This window comes from Notolabrus celidotus, chromosome 3 (genome assembly GCF_009762535.1).
Source record: "Notolabrus celidotus isolate fNotCel1 chromosome 3, fNotCel1.pri, whole genome shotgun sequence".
NCBI classification, from domain to species: Eukaryota; Metazoa; Chordata; class Actinopteri; order Labriformes; family Labridae; genus Notolabrus; species Notolabrus celidotus.
Window position 1 is genome coordinate 11,208,659 of NC_048274.1, and position 21,507 is coordinate 11,230,165.

General features: G+C 39.3%; 2 protein-coding genes and 1 long non-coding RNA gene across 3 annotated transcripts in view; 1 reads left to right on the top strand and 2 right to left on the bottom strand.

Moving 5' to 3' along the window:
- Positions 1-690: 690 nt before the first annotated feature.
- On the bottom strand, positions 691-2,847 carry polr2l (polymerase (RNA) II (DNA directed) polypeptide L). The gene is made up of 3 exons (XM_034680095.1): positions 2,714-2,847; positions 2,139-2,243; positions 691-958 (listed from the first exon to the last, which is right to left on the bottom strand). Exons 2-3 carry the CDS (start codon positions 2,231-2,233, stop codon positions 850-852), a joined length of 204 nt encoding a protein of 67 aa, XP_034535986.1. The 5' UTR covers positions 2,234-2,243; positions 2,714-2,847; the 3' UTR covers positions 691-849.
- A 1,381-nt stretch (positions 2,848-4,228) lies between these two features.
- LOC117810325 lies at positions 4,229-7,090 on the bottom strand. Its single transcript, XR_004630754.1, has 2 exons — positions 6,901-7,090; positions 4,229-6,182 (listed from the first exon to the last, which is right to left on the bottom strand). It is a non-coding gene; the product is annotated as an uncharacterized LOC117810325 (long non-coding RNA).
- A 2,740-nt stretch (positions 7,091-9,830) lies between these two features.
- dagla (diacylglycerol lipase, alpha) overlaps positions 9,831-21,507 on the top strand; it is a 42,921-nt gene continuing 31,244 nt past the window's right edge. Inside the window, 1 exon segment of the mRNA XM_034680074.1 lies at positions 9,831-10,714. The gene's annotated coding sequence lies outside the window, so the exon portion shown is untranslated.

A 21,507-nucleotide genomic window follows, 5' to 3' on the forward strand; every position in this document is an offset into this window, starting at 1 on the left:
CCTACCAACCTACAGTATGTAACCTCAGGTTCCCACAGTATTTGCAGTGAGACCGAATACTGCACCCTCGGGGACAGAGCCTTTGCCATCACTGCCCAGACGTTCTGGAACTCCTTCCCTCCCACAGATCTGCAACTCTGACTCTCTTCACTCATCCAAAAAATTCAAAATCTACCTGTACAAAAAACCCTGCAACCCCCACCTTTTGTTTTTGTTATTTTCCCCCACCTTATGTAAAGAATCTTTGGGTACTTAGAAAAGCACTACATAAGTTGTTTCAATTATTATTATTAATTACCAAACAAAATAATGTTTATATGCAAAAACTAAGCAGATAACTCTCAAAACAAAATATCTTAAGTCTAATCTTTAAAGCAAAATGACCAGAATGATCAAGTTAACAATTATTACTGGTACTTATAAGTTAAATAAATATGCAAATGAAAAACAGAAATAGCTTCTACACTCACTCAAGCTATCAAATTCTAGAGACCAATTATTCTAACAATGTACCACATAATATTCTGCAAAACTATTTTGGGTTAAGCAAACATCCAGGAGATGTAATCTGAGTATTTTCTCTTCTTGCCATATACGGGAAAAAAATCTGCAAATGTGTGAACTACTTTTGACCATGTGGTTTAAGTAAAAAGGTTCTTCCTAACCAGACAAGCCAGTGATGGAAGCAAGTTTGTCATTTAGAGGCTTTATTAAGAAAAAAGAATGCATTGTGAAATGGCTACACAAACTAAAATTCCTTGGTTTTCACATTTGTCTTAGATTGTTGTTGCATATTAATATAATACACATAAAAAGCTCCATGCCACAGTCCCCCAAAAGTCCACACAATCATTTCTCCAGTGGAGCATAATTCAACAATTTCTCAATTAGATCCACGTGAGAGAGGAGCATCCTCCGACAGCAGTATCTCTTCAGGCCCAGGGCATCAAGAGCATCACTTAAGAGGGAGAGAGAAGGTAATGTTAGTCCTAATGCACGACATACTGAATGAATAAGTAAATGGATGCATCTGCAGACAATGGTGCATCATTGTAGTCCAAACAGCCTCAGGTCATTTCTATTTTTCACTCCTTCTTAAGTGAATGTAGAAAGCTCAAAACCTTAAAGTGAGTTCATAAATTATGTGACAACTGGATAAGCTGCAAGGTTGTAATGTGTTGAGCTTCAGTTTGACTGCTTTATGAAATATGTGTCCGAAACTCATGCAAGCTGAGTGTGAAGTTTTATATTCATGTCTTAGATCAGGCATGTCCAAAGTACGGCCAATGGGCCAATCACAGCCCAAGGTCCATTTATTTATGGCCCAAAGCTTCCATCTTAAAATGTGTTATATATAGCACAGAAATTAATCACATTCTGAATCATCTGTACATTTGCAGTTTCTTTCAAGTAACAAAACTTAAGTCAATCCAGAAACATCTCAAAAACCTTCATATGGACTACTTGTATAAAGCCAAAGCTCTGGGAATTCTGCAAGATGGCAATAAAGAAGAAACAAGAACTTTTAAAAGGTGACATGTTTTCAAATTAATGTTTTTATCATGATGTGAAAATGTTCTTGATGAACACTAAAAGTTCAGAAGGCACAAAAGAGGACACAAGATGAGATCTAAATTATGAAATTGTGCAGAAAAAGGGAAAATTTGGTGCATAAACAATGTATGGAGTGCAGGAAAGAACTATTTTGTTCTAAGAATGTTGTCTGCTGTTCAGAACAGTCTTAAAAACAACATGAAAAAGGAGTGTGATGAAATCCAGATCGTGACCCTGCCATTGAAAAATAATGAGACAATATTTTCTCACATTGCCCGACCCTGATGAAAAACATTTTCCTCCAGAAGAAGATAAAGTTTTCTATATTAACGTGGCTTGTGGGGAACTGAGGACTACCTAGTTACTTATTTATTGAGAAACAAAAGTAAAATAATTGTTATTAAATAGATATTTCATATAGAACTTGTGACCCCTAAGTCTCAGTAGGAGCCACTGACCCTGAGGTACTCTGACTCTCTTTGAAAAAAGTTGGGACACCACTAAGATAAATAACCCCGACATACAGCATACAGGAGATCTACTGATTCAGTCAAATGTTAGTAAGCTGCAGGTGTCCATCTCACCCTTCAGTGTACTCTGCCTGAAGCAGTCCGAGGTATGCCTCCCACTTATTTCCTACAATCTTCCCACAGGTGAAGCAGCGGACGGGGATGATCATTGTGGCACACCTGGAAACAGTGACACACGTGTTAAACAATAGAACACTTTGTAGTTACACACTTCTTTCTTTTCGTAGAAGTACAACTGCGGCTGACACGAGCATTGGTAGTGAGATGAACAGGAATCCCTCATGGGGAGTGAAGCTGCTTAAACATCGGATGCACTAGTTCTGTATGGGATAACGTTAGCTTACGTTAAATCTTTGTGTATTACTAACACAACAGTTAGCTACAACACAGATATGTTCAAGTATGACAAAAAATATTGGACAGTTCATGTATACTTTGTCATTTTAATACTGTCCTCATTCTGTTGGAGAATTGACGTTAGCTAACTCAAGCGGCTAAGCTAGCTCAGTGACTGCAGCCACGAGATTAGCACAACACTGCACTGCTAGCTAACATTAGCCAACGAGTTGACGTGTTATTGAACAATAGAAATCACTTAGACTGATTTTATCCTGATTTTCGAAACTTACCTTCACAAGTCCAATTCACTAAACACCTCGGAGTTATATTAACCTGAAAATAAGTAAGCGAGAACGTGAAAAGTAGCTTCCCTCCTCTTCAGCCTCAAAAACAATACGACTTCCGGTGCGACTCTTTCAAAATAAAGGCGTTTTTTCTGCAGTGGCTCACTGATAATAAACTAAACAGCTCAGTAGAAACAACCTTCTTACACCTTACTCAAATTAGTTCGAGAAAATAATTGAAACTCATCGCTGTACAACGTTATAAATTCAACAGCATCACAAACTACAACTTCAGAGTGTAATAAGTAGATTTAACACCTCTCTTAAATAGTTTGACCATAGGCAAGGCCAGGCAACTTTATTTGTATAGCGCATTTCATACATAAGGGCAACTCAATGTGCTTTACATTAAAACATTAAAAGCATTGGAAACATTCAGACAAGCATAAAAAAGCACAATTAAAATGACAAATATTATAAAACATAGAAAAGAAAAGGAAAATTAGAAATGTATTAAGAATACAATTTAAATTTGTATTTAAAGTGAGTTAAAATAAGCTAAAATTGCAAGGCAGTGTCAAATAAAAAAAAAGTCTTAGTCTTTGATTTAAAAGAGGTGAGAGTTGGAGTGGACCTACAGCTTTCAGGGAGTGTGTCCCAGATACAGTATGTGGTGCATAATGACTAAACGCTGCCTCACCATGTTTCGTTCTGACTCTTGGGACTGAAAGCAGATCAGTACCTGATGACCTCAGAGGTATATTTTGTATTTTGAGCCTAAACCATTCAGTGCTTTATAAACCATCAGCAGAATTTTAAAGTCTATTCTCTGACAGACAGGAAGCCAGAGTAGGGATCTAAGAACTGGAGTGATGTGATCTACTTTTTTGGTCCTTGTTAGGACTCTGTATGAGCTGCAGTCGTCTGATGGACTTTTTAGGGAGTCCTGTAAAGACGCCATTACAGTAGTCTGGTCTGCTAAAGATAAACCATACGGCAAATGACAACAGGTGACTGTTCCCTGATTCCTTTATCAGTTTTATAGCAACTGTATATCAATTATAAATATTTTTATATTTTAATATTTAAGCAAGTATGAGTTCTTGAATAAGGTTATTATGTAGTTATTGAATTATCTTATTACACTGTTAATTGGAAAAACAATAATATGATCAGTTCTCTTTCATGAGTGTACTTTATGTTTATTTGACTCAAGGATTTTACAAAATCTGTATCACTTAGATAAGGCTTGTCCAACAAAAGGATCATGAAATCTAATTCTGAAAGGTTGTCATGCAGGAGATCCAGCTCTCAATATATGCAATACAATAATATATCCTTTAAGACAATACTTGTTGTCTGCTCATGTGAATGAATCATGCAAACTCAACTCAATAATGAATTTATTTGAAGACATCTTTGCTTCAACCAAATTCATCAGCTAAAGCTCGGTCTGACATAAATTCCCAAATTCTGATAGTAAACAAATGTGTAATATGTATAAGAGAAATACACACGGGGACTGGTTCACTGACTTTAATAAAGGTTAGATTACATCCTTTCTCTTTTTTACATCAGGAGTTTGGGGGCAGGAGGGAGTGTGCATAAGGAAAATATGTTAGAAATATATCAAAAATATATCATAACCATCATAATCTTCCATACAGTCACCATGAAACCTCATCAAATCATCATCATCTTCATCTCACAATCATTACCATCACTTATATCATAAACTATCATCCATAACAATACTATTACATCATCCTTTATATAATTTAACTTGCTACAGCACGTGTGCTAAATGAGGAGTCCTACCTGAATTATTGCATTTATACGCTGTTGAAATTATGAAAATAGGATCTTTTTTTGGTACACTGTATTGTACAATGTAAGGTGAAGATATTTTTGGTGTTGGCATACTATCTTTTAGATGTGTTTGGGTTGTTGACTGTGGTTAATGCGGTATGTTTATACAATATCTATTAGCCAGAAGAATGTTCTGAAATTCATATTTACCCTTACAACTTATATCAAGTGATGGTGTGTATCACGACTGTCTATCAGCTAACTACTTATGCAACAGGAACAACCCAATGAGCTTTACATGTGAGTGGACGTTATTGTGTACATCTGTACAGGTGAGGGTTTGCAGCAGCAAATCCAAACACTATTGGCCGTTCAGCCTTTCTCCAACTACTTCTGCTGTAAGACGGGAACAGATTGAACAAGCATGACGGTGGCTTTTGTGTAAGACATGAAAGGTTATTGATTTGTGACATCATTTTACAGTAAAAGTAAACTCTTCCTTACTCTACAGCAAGACATAACAGAACTATTGTTCACTGCCACCTACTACATTTATTTTTCTGCAACATTCCCCAAACATCCCATTCCTAAATCATTGCATGCTCATATTTTCTGTCTCTGAAAAAGCGGATTTATAAAATGCACGGTGGCGCTCACTTTTTGAATTACTTTCTATTCTAAGGAAAGAGAAGCTGGAGATCTTGTCTTCATCACTGATTTAGCCACATCATGTGTGATACATCCAAATGCATATTCCCATCTGTTTCAGTCCTATTCTTTCCATTCTCTTATGCAGAAGTAAAATAAACCCTAGAGCGACTGTGGTAGCCGGCATTATTATCCATAGTTTCAACATTATGAGAAGGTTCTTTCACCATATTTTAGCAACGTGAAACCAATCACATATTCAGTGCAAGAATGTACAAATATTGCAATCTTTTGTCAACACTTGTGCAAACTGGTTTAAAGAAGATAGAGCAGTTGAATAAGCTAGTTTTAGAGAGGCCCGGCTCTAAAGTTCAGCACTACAGTGAGTTGTTTTTTTAGGAAAGAGATTATTACAGTTCAGATGCAATATTGAAGTAACTTCATGCATATACTATATGTATTTATGCTTCATATACAGCCTTTGATCAAAACTTGAACGGTTTGATTTGCTATAAGTGAAAGCAGGCTAAAAAAAAACAGAAAACAAAAACAATATGATGCACAGTGGCTCCCCATCCCCCAGGTATCATAGTCTGTGAACCACTTAGCAATGGCGCTCTAGCTCATTAACCAATGAATACTTTAACTTGAGATAATGATTTGGTTTTAATTTCTCCTCGCCAGTAGCAGCATTCCCAGCAGGATGGCTCCTGCAGCAATAACTGCACCACCGATGAGGAAGGGCTTCAGTTGTTCCAGAGAGTCTGTGCCAGAGGCCGCAGCCTCATCACCTGCTGCTTCCGTCTCTGCTGCTCCATCCTGAGGAGGGGGCTGCTCTGGCTCAGGTGCTACAGGCGCAGGGTCACTCTTGCGTGGGGCTGCTGCCTCTTTCTTCTCTGCTTTGGATGCTGCCTTGGGCGCTGAAGCCCCGGACTTGGCCTTGGCTTCCATGGACTCAGAGACAGAGGTGTGGTCTGGTCTGGTGGAGTCTTTATAAGGTCAGCTCGGTGCTGCTTCACTGAGGAAAAACAGCAAACAGACAAAGACAGATTATCTTCTAAATTAGGCTCACACATCCTATTATCTGCTCTGTTGAATGAAGAGACACTGACAGACGAAAGAGCCCTTAAAATCAACGAGTCACTGTACAGCAGTGGAGCACTCATGTGGTGGTGGGGCCTTAAAAGTGACCTTGGAAAAAGATGACATTGATGGGAACTCTCGGATGCTCAGAGGACAGGAAACTGTTTATTTTGGTCACAGCAGCTGTGACATAATCTTCCAGTGGAGGAATAATCTTACAGCAGCTTGCTGTGTGAAGCTTTTTCTTGGGAGAATCTGCTAGTTTTGTGATGGAAGAAGAGTAAATGATGTTGCAGCTGCAGAGCTTATTCATATTCAAAAGCCAATCTGTGTTTCTTTGAGATGCAGTAACGTGTAGATTCAACCCCTTCCTCTGTTTTCTCTCTGTTCTCGCACTGTGAAACCGCATGAGTCATATCTGCTATAAATGGAGGACAAGATGGAGGAAAGACACAAGGATCAACGTGACTGTGAGGAAACCAGAGGATTTTAAAAAGGGAGAAGAATGATGATGAATAACACATGTGAAATTAAATGAGGGGCTGCATAACAGCTTGCATTTTACAGAACATTGTCTGGACACGTCTGTCCAAAAATGCCCCTCATTCAAAACCTGCAGTGATGTGAGAACAGTGAATACAGATTTTACATACCTCTCCAAAAGCTCTGTAGAGATGACAGGGATTACAGATGGAGTAAGAACTGCAGCAAGCTCTAGAAGTGAGAATGTCCTTAATAAGAGAAAATGAGGGAAAGCGGAGAGATGGAGGACACTGGAAGCAGGAGGGAGGAGAATGAGAGACAGAGAGGAGGAGAGATTGGGATGTACCATCTGGTTCTCCAAAAAGGGGGAGTTTATTCTTTGATTACAGTCTGGGTCTTAAAGCCTGTTTTTGAGTATTTAATTACCAAGTGAGTTTAAAGTACTTCTATAAGGGGTTCTTTTAACAAGACTCAGTGGTTAATGTCTCCACGAAAAATATAGGAGATTTATTTTTTATTTAATAAGTTACACAAAATCTTAACTTCAGTGCTCCACTTTGAAGTTGGTTTGAGGTTTTCTGTCCATACTCTTAATGGTTTATGATATTATCAAAACCTTTATAAACATGAAGAGAAAATGTTCTCACAAAGAAAAAGCAGAATGATGTGACTTTAGATCACACAAGTTTTATTTATGGATGTAATCAAACCTCCAGAAAGTGAGTCATATTGTTTGCCTTGTGCTGCAGTGTAGAGCCAACATTTTAGACAAATCCATCCATATATGTAATACTGACTGTATGTTACACAGATTTATACAAAACGAATGTATTTAGTGTATTAATATGGAATAATCATCTTTGATATTTTTTTCTTGATTTACATTTGTTTTACTTTTTTGATCTTTTTGTAGCATTCATACATTTGCAGAATTGTATATAATAATAATAATAATAATAATAATAATAATAATAATAATAATAATAATACTTATAATATAATAATAATAATAATAATAATAATACTTATAATATAATAATAATAATAATAATAATAATAATAATACTTATACTTATACTTATAATATAATTATAATAATGATAATTTGATTTACAGAGCATTTTTAAAACAACAAGTTCCAAAGCTTTACATGGGCAGCAAAATAAAACAAGCAGTTCATGCTATCACACAAGGCAAGGTAAATAAATAAAAAAGTATTTCAAAAGAAATAAAATTCCCCTGAAAATTAAAATTCTAATGGAATACAATTATTTATATATATATATATATATATATCTTAAAACGGGTAAAACAAATTAAAATTCATATAAAATCAGGAGAGGCTCTATGATAAAAGTATGTTTTAAGAAGGGGTTTAAAAGAGATCGCTGTCTCCACACGCTGCAGACTATATGTATAACACAGAAAAAAGTGCATGCTTCAATATGCAAAATTAAAATAAAGATACATACATGAATAAATAAATAAATAAAAGGAAAATACAAGGGTCAAATAAAAACATAATCTTGTCACTTTTCTATGTCATCGCAACAAAATAATGATTATTTAAAATAAATAAGTAAGAAGAAAGGAAAAACAGAACAAAATACAATTACATACTGTATCCTTGCATTATGGTATTTCTGTATATTCGATCTATGATGTACAAATTGGAAATATATATAAATGATGCCCGCTCTCTTTTTTTTCCATCCATCCATTATTCTGTAGCTTCTCTTCCAGTGTAAGGTCAAACAGAGGCTTGACCATCTGCATAAATGTCAGGACATCACTGCTGATTGACAGAATCAAATCAGAAAGCACTCAGTCTTTGAATTAGAAGCCAAACTGCAGTGCACAGATAGGCCATTGTTATAAAATGGTTAGAGCAGACTTGTATAGGCCTGGTATGACGGCCCTTAGCCCAGTGACATCACTTCCTTTTCATCATCTCCTGTTGGTTCCCATAAGGTAGCTCCTCATTCAGTCTTTTTATAAGGAGATGAGTCGTGATGTTTATTTTCTGTATGAAATCCAAGCATCCTGCATCATATTTTTTTATTCCTGTCCATACCAATGTTTGATTCGAAAATATTTAATAGCCTTGCTCATATTATAGCATTTATTCATATAAAAGCTAGCACATAATGTGTCTTTACCAAATGCAATCATATTGCACAGGCTCTCTAATTAGGCTGCAGGCAAAGTTAATCTATTTTCAGACAGCAGATGTCTGGTGAATAACCCTGAGCACAGAGGTCAGGTCAGCAGTCTTGCCAGCAGGGTGTGTGAAAGTGAGACGGCCACGTAACTAAACGAGAAATCTTGTACTTATGTTTTTATAATAAGGCTGATTTAATTAAAAACGATTCCTGGAATACCTTTCACCTGTCCGCCTACATATCTGACACATTACAGTGCACCTATTTTTATGAGTCGACTTTAAGGCGTGACGTTGATCCACGCCTGGGATACGTCGAACCAAAGCAGAAGTGTTGTGTCAAGATGGTAATCTGTACGGCAGGGTGTCTTCGGGAGATGATGAGATCAGATTTTAACTCTTACTTCTAGAAATAATGTCGGAATGAAAGCCTGTCCCCTCCCCGTTTTGTATTAACATTTAGTACTCTATTAAAATGTGCATAGCAAAAATAAACCCAAATGACGCGTAAAACCATACCTCGTGTTTTCATATTGCCTGTGCTGTTGCGCATAAGGTGTTGCTTTTACATATGGAAAATGACATAAACATTAGCCTCTGGAGACGCATGGAAGCTGCTATTAAATGTAATTTGACGTAATAACGAGTTGCTCAGGTATGCTTCCATTCACACTGAAGTTGCACGACGTGCGTAAAACCGTGAGACCTGAATTGTTCTGTATTTAAACTGAAATGTTTGCATACGTTTCCTCAGCATTCAGGTTTAGATGAATGTTTATCCACCCCACAAGCCAAGCGTTGCCTGTTTCGTCGCTGTGGTAACGAAAGTTCCTCATCTGCGCCTGCGCATTGGCAGAAGAAAAGCAGTCAAATAGGCCAACATAAAATATTTTCATTAAAGAGAGCCCCGAGCTATTTCTAACCAGATGAGGTATATATGAGAAAGAGGAATCAGAAGTTTAGAGTAACAGAACAAACCCTGAGGTCTCATTTTTCCTCCCCCGGGGGTATTTCTGGTGACTTCACAAAGGGGAGTGGCAACCTCTCAAAAAAAACACTGCTCTCTTTGAATCTGTTGCCGATTCCTTGATATTCACAAACCACCAGTGGCGCCCTTTCTCCGCAGGATCTCCAAAGTGTCTGCGGTCTGTGCGTAAACACAGCGTTGTATTGGATTTACGCACCCAAATACGGAAGGGAAAATACATTTTTAGCGTATTTTGTTTGAGAGACGTCCGAGGGGATGGGCCAGGTTCTCGGGAAACGCTGCCTCCGTGTAGCTGCTGTGGGTGCTGGGGTTCGGGAGTTGTCCGGCTGATGGCACACACAGACTGCCGACTGCAGCGAGTCAAACGAGGGGCTCGTCAAACCAGATGCACTTCTATTTTCTGTAGACAGAAATCATCACATCGAGTTCCCACCACGGAGGGATATGAGAATGACCCGCTCTCACTGGACTGCCACAGCCGACGACGTGTTGCAAATACGCGGAGAACCAAGCCGTCAGTGACCGGCGGTTTAAAAAACGACCGTGTGATTGATTACGCGCTTTGATGGCATGTATCGTGTTTGCCTGACAGCCGGCAGATAACCGAGGAAGCTCCTGCTCTTTGATGTCTTCTCTGGCTTCATTCATCCTGCAGTTGTAATGACGTCGGTGAGGGTTTTATAAATCTCTCGGCGACACATTCGTGATTTCATCCCCTCAAGCCCTGAGCCGGTGCCGGGGAGAGCGAGGCTGAGGCGGGTCGGCATTCGGAAGGATATGGGAGAGCGAGCGGAACCAATGCAGTGGGTCTTGGCAAGGCATCGTCAAAATTCAGGTGAGCAGCAGGATCCGGATGAGGAGACTGGAAATGGTTATGTGACCGATTACCTGCTCTGTGCTACATGCACATGTAGGACAGACAGTGCGCCGTGGCAGGAACATTGTGAGCCGGCTTTTAGCTCATCATTTAATGCTGCTTTGAGACACATATCTTAGGCCACATCCACATTAGCTAGGCCTGCAGGATGCCACCTTAAGCAGCTGTCCTGATTAAATGAGATTACTCTACCGCCGCTGCTGCTAATCGACTTGTTGAAATCACAGAGATGCTGTTGCACAAACAACCAGCTAGGTCTGCTGCTAACTACTGCTTCAGTTTTATTTTTTTTACATATGTCTCTTATTTATAGTAAATTATCTGCAATGTCAAAATAATGAGAAATACCAATCCCAAGTTGGAAGAGCCCTAAAGTGATTTGACAGTTGCATTCCTACAAGTGCAGACTGCTTGTACCCCAAAGTATGAAAGGTGAAGAAGCAGTTTTGGTTATTATCTGCTCATGTTCTCATTAAATTGTCAGTCAATTGGTATTTCCTAGATTAAAGGGACTTGAGTAACAAGACTTAAAGCTTAACCTGTTCATGCTCCAGTCTTTCCTCCTACTAAAGAGGGACCCAGCACAGCGACAGTAAGGGGAATGTCACACCTATTTATCATTCACACTGAGAATATCCCACTGATAATTTGGGCCCTCCTTCCTCACGACTTCCACTTAGCCTACTGTGTTTTCCTCTATTGTCACAGTGTTCTCTCCAATCCAATGCCAAATGCCTACACTTGGCATTGTTGTTGTTGTACATTTCACAGGATAGATATAATGATTCATATCAATGTCAACTAAGCCACAGGAAATAGCTTTGTATGACAGGCCCAGGGTTGTCAGCTGGAGAAGGTGGAGCTGTCCATTACACCCTGAAGGGCTTTGAACATATGTTAGCCCAGGCTTTACTTTGAGCAGAACCAGAGATGAGTTCAGTGATGAAGAATGAGGGGGAAGAGGTAATCAATTCACTTACAGAGGCCCATACTGTGATGTGGATCTACTTTAATCTACTGTTTTATTCTAAAGGGCCGGATAACTTTGTGGTGAGCAGAGGCACTCGCTCACATATTTAACTACGTATATCTTTTGCAATGCATCCTGCCTCCTACATATCAAGTATAGACACACGTGCATAAAAATATGAAACCAGTTCCACTTAAAACCCAAAGCCATGTCATGTCATATTAGTGTTTACACTTGGTGTTCTGGTATCCCTGTAGGCTACAACCCTTGCTGAAACCAGGGAGTCTTGACAGATTCAACATGTTGTCTCTTTGTGTTCCAAATCATTGTTTTCAACCCCCCTCCTGTGCCCGGCTCATCTGCTGTTATTTACATCATTTGATTTAATAGGGCATCATGCTGATGTTTGGGATAACATTTCATCAGGATGGTGCAGCAGCAGCACACGATGCATTCGCATTTTGCAGCACTTGGTTGTGTTGGTCCTGCAGGTTACCACTGACAATACTGATACTTCAAATGTAGTCATTTTTGATTTTTTATATGTCTTTTATCTTTTGAATCAGGCATGGAACTCACATTTATGGCTCATATTTTGGACAATGGGCTAAATGACCTGTGTGGAGTAAAAGAGTAATGCTGGACTGAAGTTTAGAAGCAAAATTGTAAGCGTGCATACTCTCTAAAACCTGTCTGTGCTGTATTGTCATATCCTGATTGTGTGTCTGTGTTCTCTTAGGAGAATAACAAACATAGAAGTTCATCACTACTATGTTTGCTGACTCAGAAAACTGAAGAATGATAAATCAAAGTTATGTCTAATACTCAAAGTTTGACTCCTTAGAGAATATCTACGTAGGTTAGAGAAGAATAAATACTCAGCTCAAGCAAAAACATCCGTTAGGTCTGAGATACTGAATCAAATGAATCCATGCACAATGTGAAGCCTGTGCAGTTTAAAAACACATCAGGTTTGGTCCTTGAGATGAAGCCCATTTTTTTTGTGAGACACCTTTTTAAAAAGTTATTTTTCAAAATGTTAGTACAGAGTAGTATTTGGATGGAACAAATAATTGCAGCGAAACAGAGCAACAATCATTTACTCTCAAACTTTATGGTAAAATATAGAAAACAGAGATTCCTGTTACCTCTAGTGTGGCAGGCATGGGAATTAAAATGAAAGTTAATTGTTGGTGATGAGATAATTGGCATATTTAGCTGCAGATTATGTGAGCTGTCTGATACATCCACCTGGTGTGCAAGGCAATAGTTGGTTCACTTTTCAGGGACCACATACACAATTCATTGATCTGAGGGAAACATATCAACAGGGGATCAGACACACTTGAATATTGATAACTTTGATGTTTGTTGGATCTTCTACATCATCAAGTGATCAGAGTGAGTCATTCAGAGTGCAGTCATGAGCATTACTGTGTGACTCTGACATAAGGAGACAGTATTAATGGTTTAGCAGGTGCTCTGCAGGAGACTGTGTGTATGCAGTGGGTCCCCTCCTGGACAGACTTGCATGTATTGCAAAATCAATCTGCTGCAGATCTGAAATCATGTAATTCTGCAGAGAGGCAACTAACGGACTGCTGCTAGATAAACATGTGAGAATACGCAGGACAATATTCAGCACACTGTGAAACCTATAGCAGCTTGCAGCAGCATGTTGCATGGACCAAAGTGATGCAGATATATTTCCATTATTAGAAGAGGAACATGCCAAACAGTGCTGTTCATGCTTTATGGCAACACGCCATAGACAGGTTGGCAGAGCACATATGTTACCACCTCAACACACGCAAAAAAAACATCCATGCATACACAAACACACACACATGCAGTCTTCGGTGCACATACTATCACATCAAGTGAAAGAAGAGAAAATGGAGTGGGAAGAGGTGAAAGGGATTGAGTGGGTGGCAGTGGGAGAAAAAGATGGAGAAAGAGGCAGAGGGAGAGTAGGAGTGAGTGGCACATGGCTTTCAGTCTAAAAAAGATAAGCAACACGAAACCAAAACCAGAATCTGGATTAGCTAGATAAAGAAGAGGAGGGGGGGACAGGGGAAGGCTGGAGGAGAAAAATGTAGGTTTCCTCTGCACCGAAAATGGTGCAGATGCACACGCTCGGTTTCATGCTCATAAATGTCCTCTATAATATGAATACTGAATGAGTGTGTGGGTAGTGGGAGAAGAAGAAGAAGGAGAGAGCATGAGGATGGGAAGACAGAAGATGAGAAAGGCAGAGTGGTGAGGTGGAGAGGGTGAGATGCTTTAGGATGGACAGAATACTGTAGAAGTGTGACGGAACAAGAAGAGAGAGGATCATTAGAGACAGCAGGAGCAAAGCCAGGGATGTGACAAATGCTGGAGAGAATCATGATCCGAGCCGACTGTAACACTGACCCAGGCTGAAAAAGAGAGAGACTCCAACAGATGGATGTATGACAGAGAGACGGAGAGATTTGGGATTGTGCTGCAGTTGCGCCATCATGCCACCCTGGCTCAACCTCACTATGTTCTGCAGACATTCTCGGCTCATTATTAGTGATTCTGACACAACAACAAGGCACCTGCAGGACCGGGGAGTCACTGCATCACTTTACGCTTCTGTTAGCTCACCAAGTAATTGTGCGAAAGTTGAATAACACATGCAGCCTCAGGATTTAAGTTCATCCTGTCTGACAGGAATGATGGCTGAATCATATGTGTGAGAATTGCATGTCATGCTCTGCACACAGACTTCCACATTTGCATGTGGTATGTCTACTTTGTCAACAACACCACGTCTCTATATTGTAGCTAGCTGGTTTGACAGATATACATCCCTCATTCCCAAAAATAAGAGTGCCAAGTGAGAACCTGCATTCCAGTGTCCGGCAGAGGACATCCATTCTTCCTGCTATGATCGACTTGAGTGTCAGAAAGTCAAGGAGAGCTCGAGTGTGCTCACCTTTGTGTTGCTGGACACACCTTTGTTTACTTACAGTAGTGACTTCCCTCCACTGCACCCTGAGTGAAAGCTGCTGTTTTTACACTCTGACATTTAGAGTCACAGCGGGTGAACAGTGTCTCAAGAGAAGCAGGCAAAAGTGCAGAATCGCAGCCCCGCTGATCTCTGAGCAATGCCCACAAGTGTTTAGTAGCTGGAACCTAAAGATGGAAACAATCGAGAAATGTAGCCCACTAATGTGTTCTTACTTTTATGCTGGATTAGCACTGTAATCCTTTTGGATTACTAAAGCAGAGGTGACATCACTTGTCCTTGAGATGGTTTTTGAAGCACGCTGTGGGACATGCATGGTTTGATAAGAAGTGTAGTCAACAGAGCATGCTCTATGCACAAGAGTCACTTTTTGGATGGACTCTCATAACAACACACAGCAGCAGAAAGGCATCCAGCAGGTTCAGCCACTCAACAAAGCACAAGGGGAACTAGTGATAACCTTTTGTTTAATCAAGTGCTGCAAAACACACAACACATTGCCACACAAGCACAGCTTTCCTGTTTCTTAGACGACTGGGCATCCTGTTCTCTCGGTGTCGGACTTTACCTGCCAAAGAGAAAACACCTGTTGTTTGTTGTCGACTGCAACTGCTTAATAAATCTGTTCAAACACGGATCTTAAACTCAAAGTTGTTTAAAGTGATGCTTGTCCTAAAAACAGTGTCCCTGTGTTGACCTGAAAAGTGAAACGGATTCCACTGGTGACTCATTTTCACAGAGTTCAATAGAAACTTCTCAAACCAACCTTGCGGCCTTGTCCAATTCTCTGCTGTTCATGCATATGCTCCACATGGCGTGTAATAGATTAGCAATGATATAGCTTTAAGGCTTCCAGGACAGTTAGCATGATACAAAAACATTTAGCTTTTTTCTAACAGTTTACATTTGACAGTGTTGAACTCATCTTTACCTGACACAAGTAAAGTTGATCATACAGGAAAGGCACACTTTCTGCGAGGACCCTGAAGGCTTCAGAGTGTGATGGTTTGTTTGGTGTGTAAAGTATACTATAGATTATCTCTGTTGGAGATATCTTGTGAAAGAGTTTCTCTCTGGTGTGATTCAACAGATTTTTTTTATTGGAAGTGCAGTTTTCATGTGTTCAAGCAAGCAGAAACATCCAGTCTTAAAATATGAAGCCAATGCGGAAGTGTTAAAAACTGCAGTTCATTCAGCATCCTCTTCAGGGTTGGCTGCAGAAACACTGGAAACCACATGCACACCCATTCGAAAAGACGATCTTGACAGCAAAGATTAAAAAAAGCGGTGTTGGTCTGATTGGCTCATTTCTCTATTGGCACACACTGTACGAGGGGGTACATTTTTTATAACTGAATTTTCAAAGAAATTAAACTCAAGACTTTTGCCCAAATAAGGGCATGGCTAGCTTGATTTTATTATTATTATTATAACATCTATTTAACCAGGAAATGCTTATTAAGATTAAAAATCTCTTTTCCAAGAGAGTCCTGTCCAAGATAGGCCGCAGCGCAGTTACAGAGTTACAATTTTACAATAGACATAAATACAAATAGCAGACACATACAACAGCTACACAACAGGTCCAAAATAAACAGCATGTCACATTTAAACAAACATCTACAGGCAGATGCCTCAGCCTCCAAGTCGTTTAAGGACCGCTTAGATTAGATTAGATCCTTTTGTAAAGCATTCCAGGTCAAGGGAGCAGCAAACCTGAAAGCCTTTTTCCCAAGTTCAGTCTTGACCCTCGGAGCAGATAGTAAAAAAAGATCCTGAGATCGAAGATTATGACTTCCTGAGTTCTTTTGTGCAATATATGCGAGGAGGTAAGAGGGAAGTAGTCCTAGGATGACTGACAGGTGGGCACCCTGTAACTGTTAGCTAAAAGGCTAAAGGCCCGCCTCCTTACCTCACACTCGACAGAAGTTAGGTTGTGTTCAGAATTTCCAATATGGCACCCACCAATGATCGGCCTCAAAATAGCACTTCAGAAACAGATGGGTGACGTCAATGATACTACGTCCATTTATTAAACAGTCTATGGTTTAAAGGCAGAATAATAATCTTGTCTATAAAAAGGTCCCCTTTATACTCAGCTATGATAATAGCAATGTGTTTACAAACTCTTTGTCTCAGTCACATGTGAGTCACCTGTTCAGCCTTTATAGAAAATGTGTTTCTCTGTTTTGATAATGATTCAGGATTCCCTGAAAACCAGTTTGTAGACTCTGTCTCGGATTGTGTGATGTGGAGACATTGAAGAAAGGGAAACTAACTTCTGGGGCTTGGTTGAAGTGATGATTGAGGTTGTTGAGGAAGTGATATTCCACTCGGAAATAAAGAGATTTTAATGACCAGCTTGGTTTTGATGCTGCAGTAGACTCACTGTGAGTGAGATTGAAGAGCGGGACGCTGAAACACCTGCTGCTCGTCGTACCAGAGCAACCTGCTGTCTGCTTAACAGATGGGACTTTCGTTTGCAGGCTCTGCTGACTGTAGATTCAGGGTATCTGTATCTTCCTCAAAGAGTGATGAATTCATATATTGTGAGTTATGTGCAAGTGTTTGAGCAGAGGAGTGTAAGCTCCCACCTTTTCATAGCAGTGGTAATTAGTTTGTAAGAGATGAGAGAAGAGTCGGACACACAAAGCCACTCAGTGAGTGAAAGTAAGATGATTGTTCGTTTACTTAGATAAAGTCAGGTTTGGTTATGCTGCGCTCCGTGCCTGTTTGCCCTGTTTGTTTCAAGTCCATGTCAAAGACAAAGCCATAATGACGGACGGGGAGCCCTGTCATTGTTGTTACATCATTGTTGTTGTATCACGTGGGGCTGGGCTCGGGCCTGGCACACAGTAGCACGCCTCACGGAGCACAAAAGCATTGCTCACATGCAGGAATATGTCACAGTCTTTTCCACAAAACACATGTCGTTTAGACTCAGACGGAGTCACTAGATCAGAGCGAGAGTCAAGAGTTTGCATGAGTCATGAGTCATGGTGTACGCAGAAAGCACGTTGATAGCAGAGCCAGGGACTGCAGCTCTGCCTGGAATCAGTTGTGTGTGTTAGATGCCCTGAAAATAAAAACGACACGACTTTAAGTGCAGGAACTGAGACGTTTTGTGGTTAAGAGGAGTTTAGTAGGGACGCTGGTGGCCTAGCGGTCTAAGCGCCCCACATACAGAGGCTACAGTCCTCGTCGCAGGGGTCACCGGTTCGATTCCCGACCGGTCGACCATTTCCTGCATGTCTTCCCCCACTCTCTACTCCCCATATTTCCTGTCTCTCTTCAGCTGTACTATGCAATAAAGGCAAAAAGCCCAAAAAATGTAACTTTAAAAAGAGGAGTTTAGTAATCACAAACCTGTTCAAATCTGTCTCAGTATTAACAACTTTCTCTTCCTCTGTGTTAATTTGCACATCACAATTGAGAAAATCATGCAGAAGAACACTTGACGTTGGTGTAATCATTATCCACTGTCGTATTAAAACTGTGTATTTCAATGGTACAGAAACAAATGTGTTTGAATTTCCCTGATTACAATGCATAGTGATGCAGCCTGTTCAGCTCGGCTTTGTTGACTGAGCAAACATTCTGTCTGATCCAAAGCATAAATATAGATGTGGTTGTGCTGTCACAACAGTTCCTCAGGGATCCGTGTTTGACCAGCAGTGTTAGAGAAGATAATTGGAGTGGTATGAAGGGTCAGACTCACAGCTTCTGTAAGACATTGATTTCACACCATTGAGAGCACACATGTCCATTCACAGCATACTGAAAGAAAAAGGCAGTTTGTGTCGGAGCATGAATGGTGTCTGTTTACATGTCGGACAGGAAAGGTTTTCATTAAGGCACTGGAGAAAGCTTTAGTCATTTCAGGTTGACGAATTATCTATGAATGCACATTACAGCTCTGTCAGAAAAAGATCTGAAAAAGCTATTTGACATGTGTGGTGTTCAGCTTCGTTTTTAATCTTCATCATTTGCAAAAGTTTTGTCTTTTTTTTATTTTTTTAAGTTATACACTACCAGTCAAAAGTTATGACACACCTTCTCATTCAATGAATTTCATTTATTTGAATTATTTTCAACATTTTAGTTTAATACTGAAGACATCAAAACTATGAATAATATGGTTTTGCCATAATATGGATTACATCAGTAGATAGGGCTATCCATTGTGTACTAACCCTACCTCTGAACAACACAACTGATGGTCTCAAACACATTAAGAAGACAAGCCATTCTACAAATGAACTCTGGACAGGGCTCATGTTAATTAGAAACCATTCCAGGAGACCACTTCAGGAAGCAGACTAAGAGAATACCAAGCGTGTGCAAAGCTGTCATGAAGGAAAAAGGGGTCTACTTTACAGAATCTAAAATATAAAACATATTCTAGTTTGTTAAACACTTTTTTGTTAATTAAATAATTCCATATATGTTCTTTCATAGTTTTGATGTCTTTGGTATTAATCTACAGTGTTTCAAATAATTAAAATAAATACAAACCCTTGAATGAGAAGGTGTTTCCAAACTTCGAGTTGAAGCGGCGACCTCTGTGACGAGGACTATAGCCTCTGTATATGGGGCGTGCTTGGACAGCTAGGCCACCAGTGCCCATGAAACTGTTGTCTTTATTTGATTCCCCTTTTTTAGGCTATAGAGTAACCATAGTCAGAGCCATGCTTCATTTGAAGACTATGCAAACTGTTATATGGACTAACACACCGCAGTTCTTTTGTGATAACCTAAAATATTCTGCTTTTAATCATGGGTATGAAAAACATCAAGTGAGCATTGGTTATCTGCAAACAACAAGTCCAGGAACTAGTTATATGATGAGAAGTGTTCTCTCTAGAGGTTCCTCCACCTGGAATATTTCTCCCCACCTACATGAGGCGGATCAAAAACACATTTTCGTTTCAGAAGTCACTAAAACACAAACTGATGAAATCTCTGTTTTGACACTTTTGTTGTATTCATTTTTTCTGCCACAATTTAGTTTTTGTTTCCATTATTTTGTCATTTCATGCTACTTATTGTTTATTTTAATAGATACTTAATTTATTTCGCATTTTAATTTTTGATATTTATAGCTGGCGGATAATGCATTTTTGTTTTATGCACACTGTGTGATTTTAAATAGTTGTTTTTCCTCTTTGTGTCTGTGAAGGTTCTCAATCATCCAGGTCATGGTAATTCAAAGCTTGATCTGAAAAAGGTAACTGGACTTGGTAGAAATTCTTGTTCTTGATCTTGTTCAAGAATTTCTACGAAATCCAGTTCCCCTTTCAGATCTTTGAATTTTCTTCTTTGTGTTTTCTTGTGTGGACCCCAGGACGACTAGCAAGCACACTGTGGAAGCTAATGGGGATCCAATAAAGAATAACGAATAAAGAAGGATATGGCTTACGTGTTAAAAATCAAAGTCTACTGTATATTTAACTGACAGTTACTTTACAGTCAGTTACAGACATAATTCTGTTACATTTCCACCCCTCTTCAGTTTCTGTCTCTTGTTGGCCAGCTTCTTATTGTGTCATCTTAATCGGATTTGCAAGGGTGTCACTGCAAAAAAAAATCATGCACGTTTGATTTGAGCTTCACATGCTGTGAAGTAATTGTCTCTTTCTGCTGCTTGCTTTTTGCAATGATCACTTTGTTGACATGAGGCCTTTTCATTGTTACATTCTTAGGTACATTGTTCAATTAATTTCCCCTAAAAATAAATATGTAATCTGTTTTTTTGTGAGGATTTGGCAGCATGTGTGAGTATTTTATGGGGCATTGGTAGAAGGTTTAATATTCTTACATAATTGGCTAAAATTTGGGATTTGCCATGTCTCATGCTAGACCTTGTGTTTCTTAAATTTTGGGTATTACTTGATGTTACTTGATAATATATCTTAAATATCCAAGATTTTGATGTGCAGCTTTTGTGTAGTCGGGAATCCGTTGTAATCGCAGTATATGCTCTTCAAAAATGAACACAATGAACTCTGTGGGTCTTGGTGTGATGGCAGAGGGGTCTCCTTTATTTTCTCTCACTTAATGTAAATTTTAGAGATTAAAGATTAAAGAGATTTGTTGCCACAGCTGTGATTTGTGACTGTATTGAAAGATGAAAGCAAACATTATATATTTACGTTACCCTTTTTCCTTGAGCCTTTTTTTAAGCCTCAAGATATACTAGGATATTTTTTGTGTTTAATATCCTCTGAATATATGTTTTTTTTAGAGTACACTTCTTTTGAAAGATGATTAGTTTACCAACAAATCCTTCACTGTTTTAATCAGTTAGTGAATTGAAAAGCACATCAAGCTGGTCTCTCTGCCAACACTACTTAAACTCTTTGATTTCATATGAAGCTGATGCAATGATCTGGATCTGTAGATGCTCACATGCATTAGATTTACCTCTTAAACATTTGCTGTTCATACTTTATGGAAACCAATAAGCAGTTTTCATGAAGCCACACTGTGACTCCTTAAAATGCGGTCTCTGAGATGACCTGGAAACCTCAGAACATTCTCTGTTATCAGGGTCAATTTGAATAAAAGATGAAATCTTGTCTGCAAACATGCCGACATGTTTTCATCTCTTTTATATGAAAAGGGATGCTGCCCTGTGAAATCAACTTGGCTTAGATCAGTTAGCATGTCCCTGTGGTAAAATCAAAGCAGCAAGTACATGTGCTCATGTTTGCAGTAGTAGCTAAACAGCAGCACTAACAGGGTAACCCCCTCCTGGTGATGGATGGGAGAGTCCTTGAGGAAGCA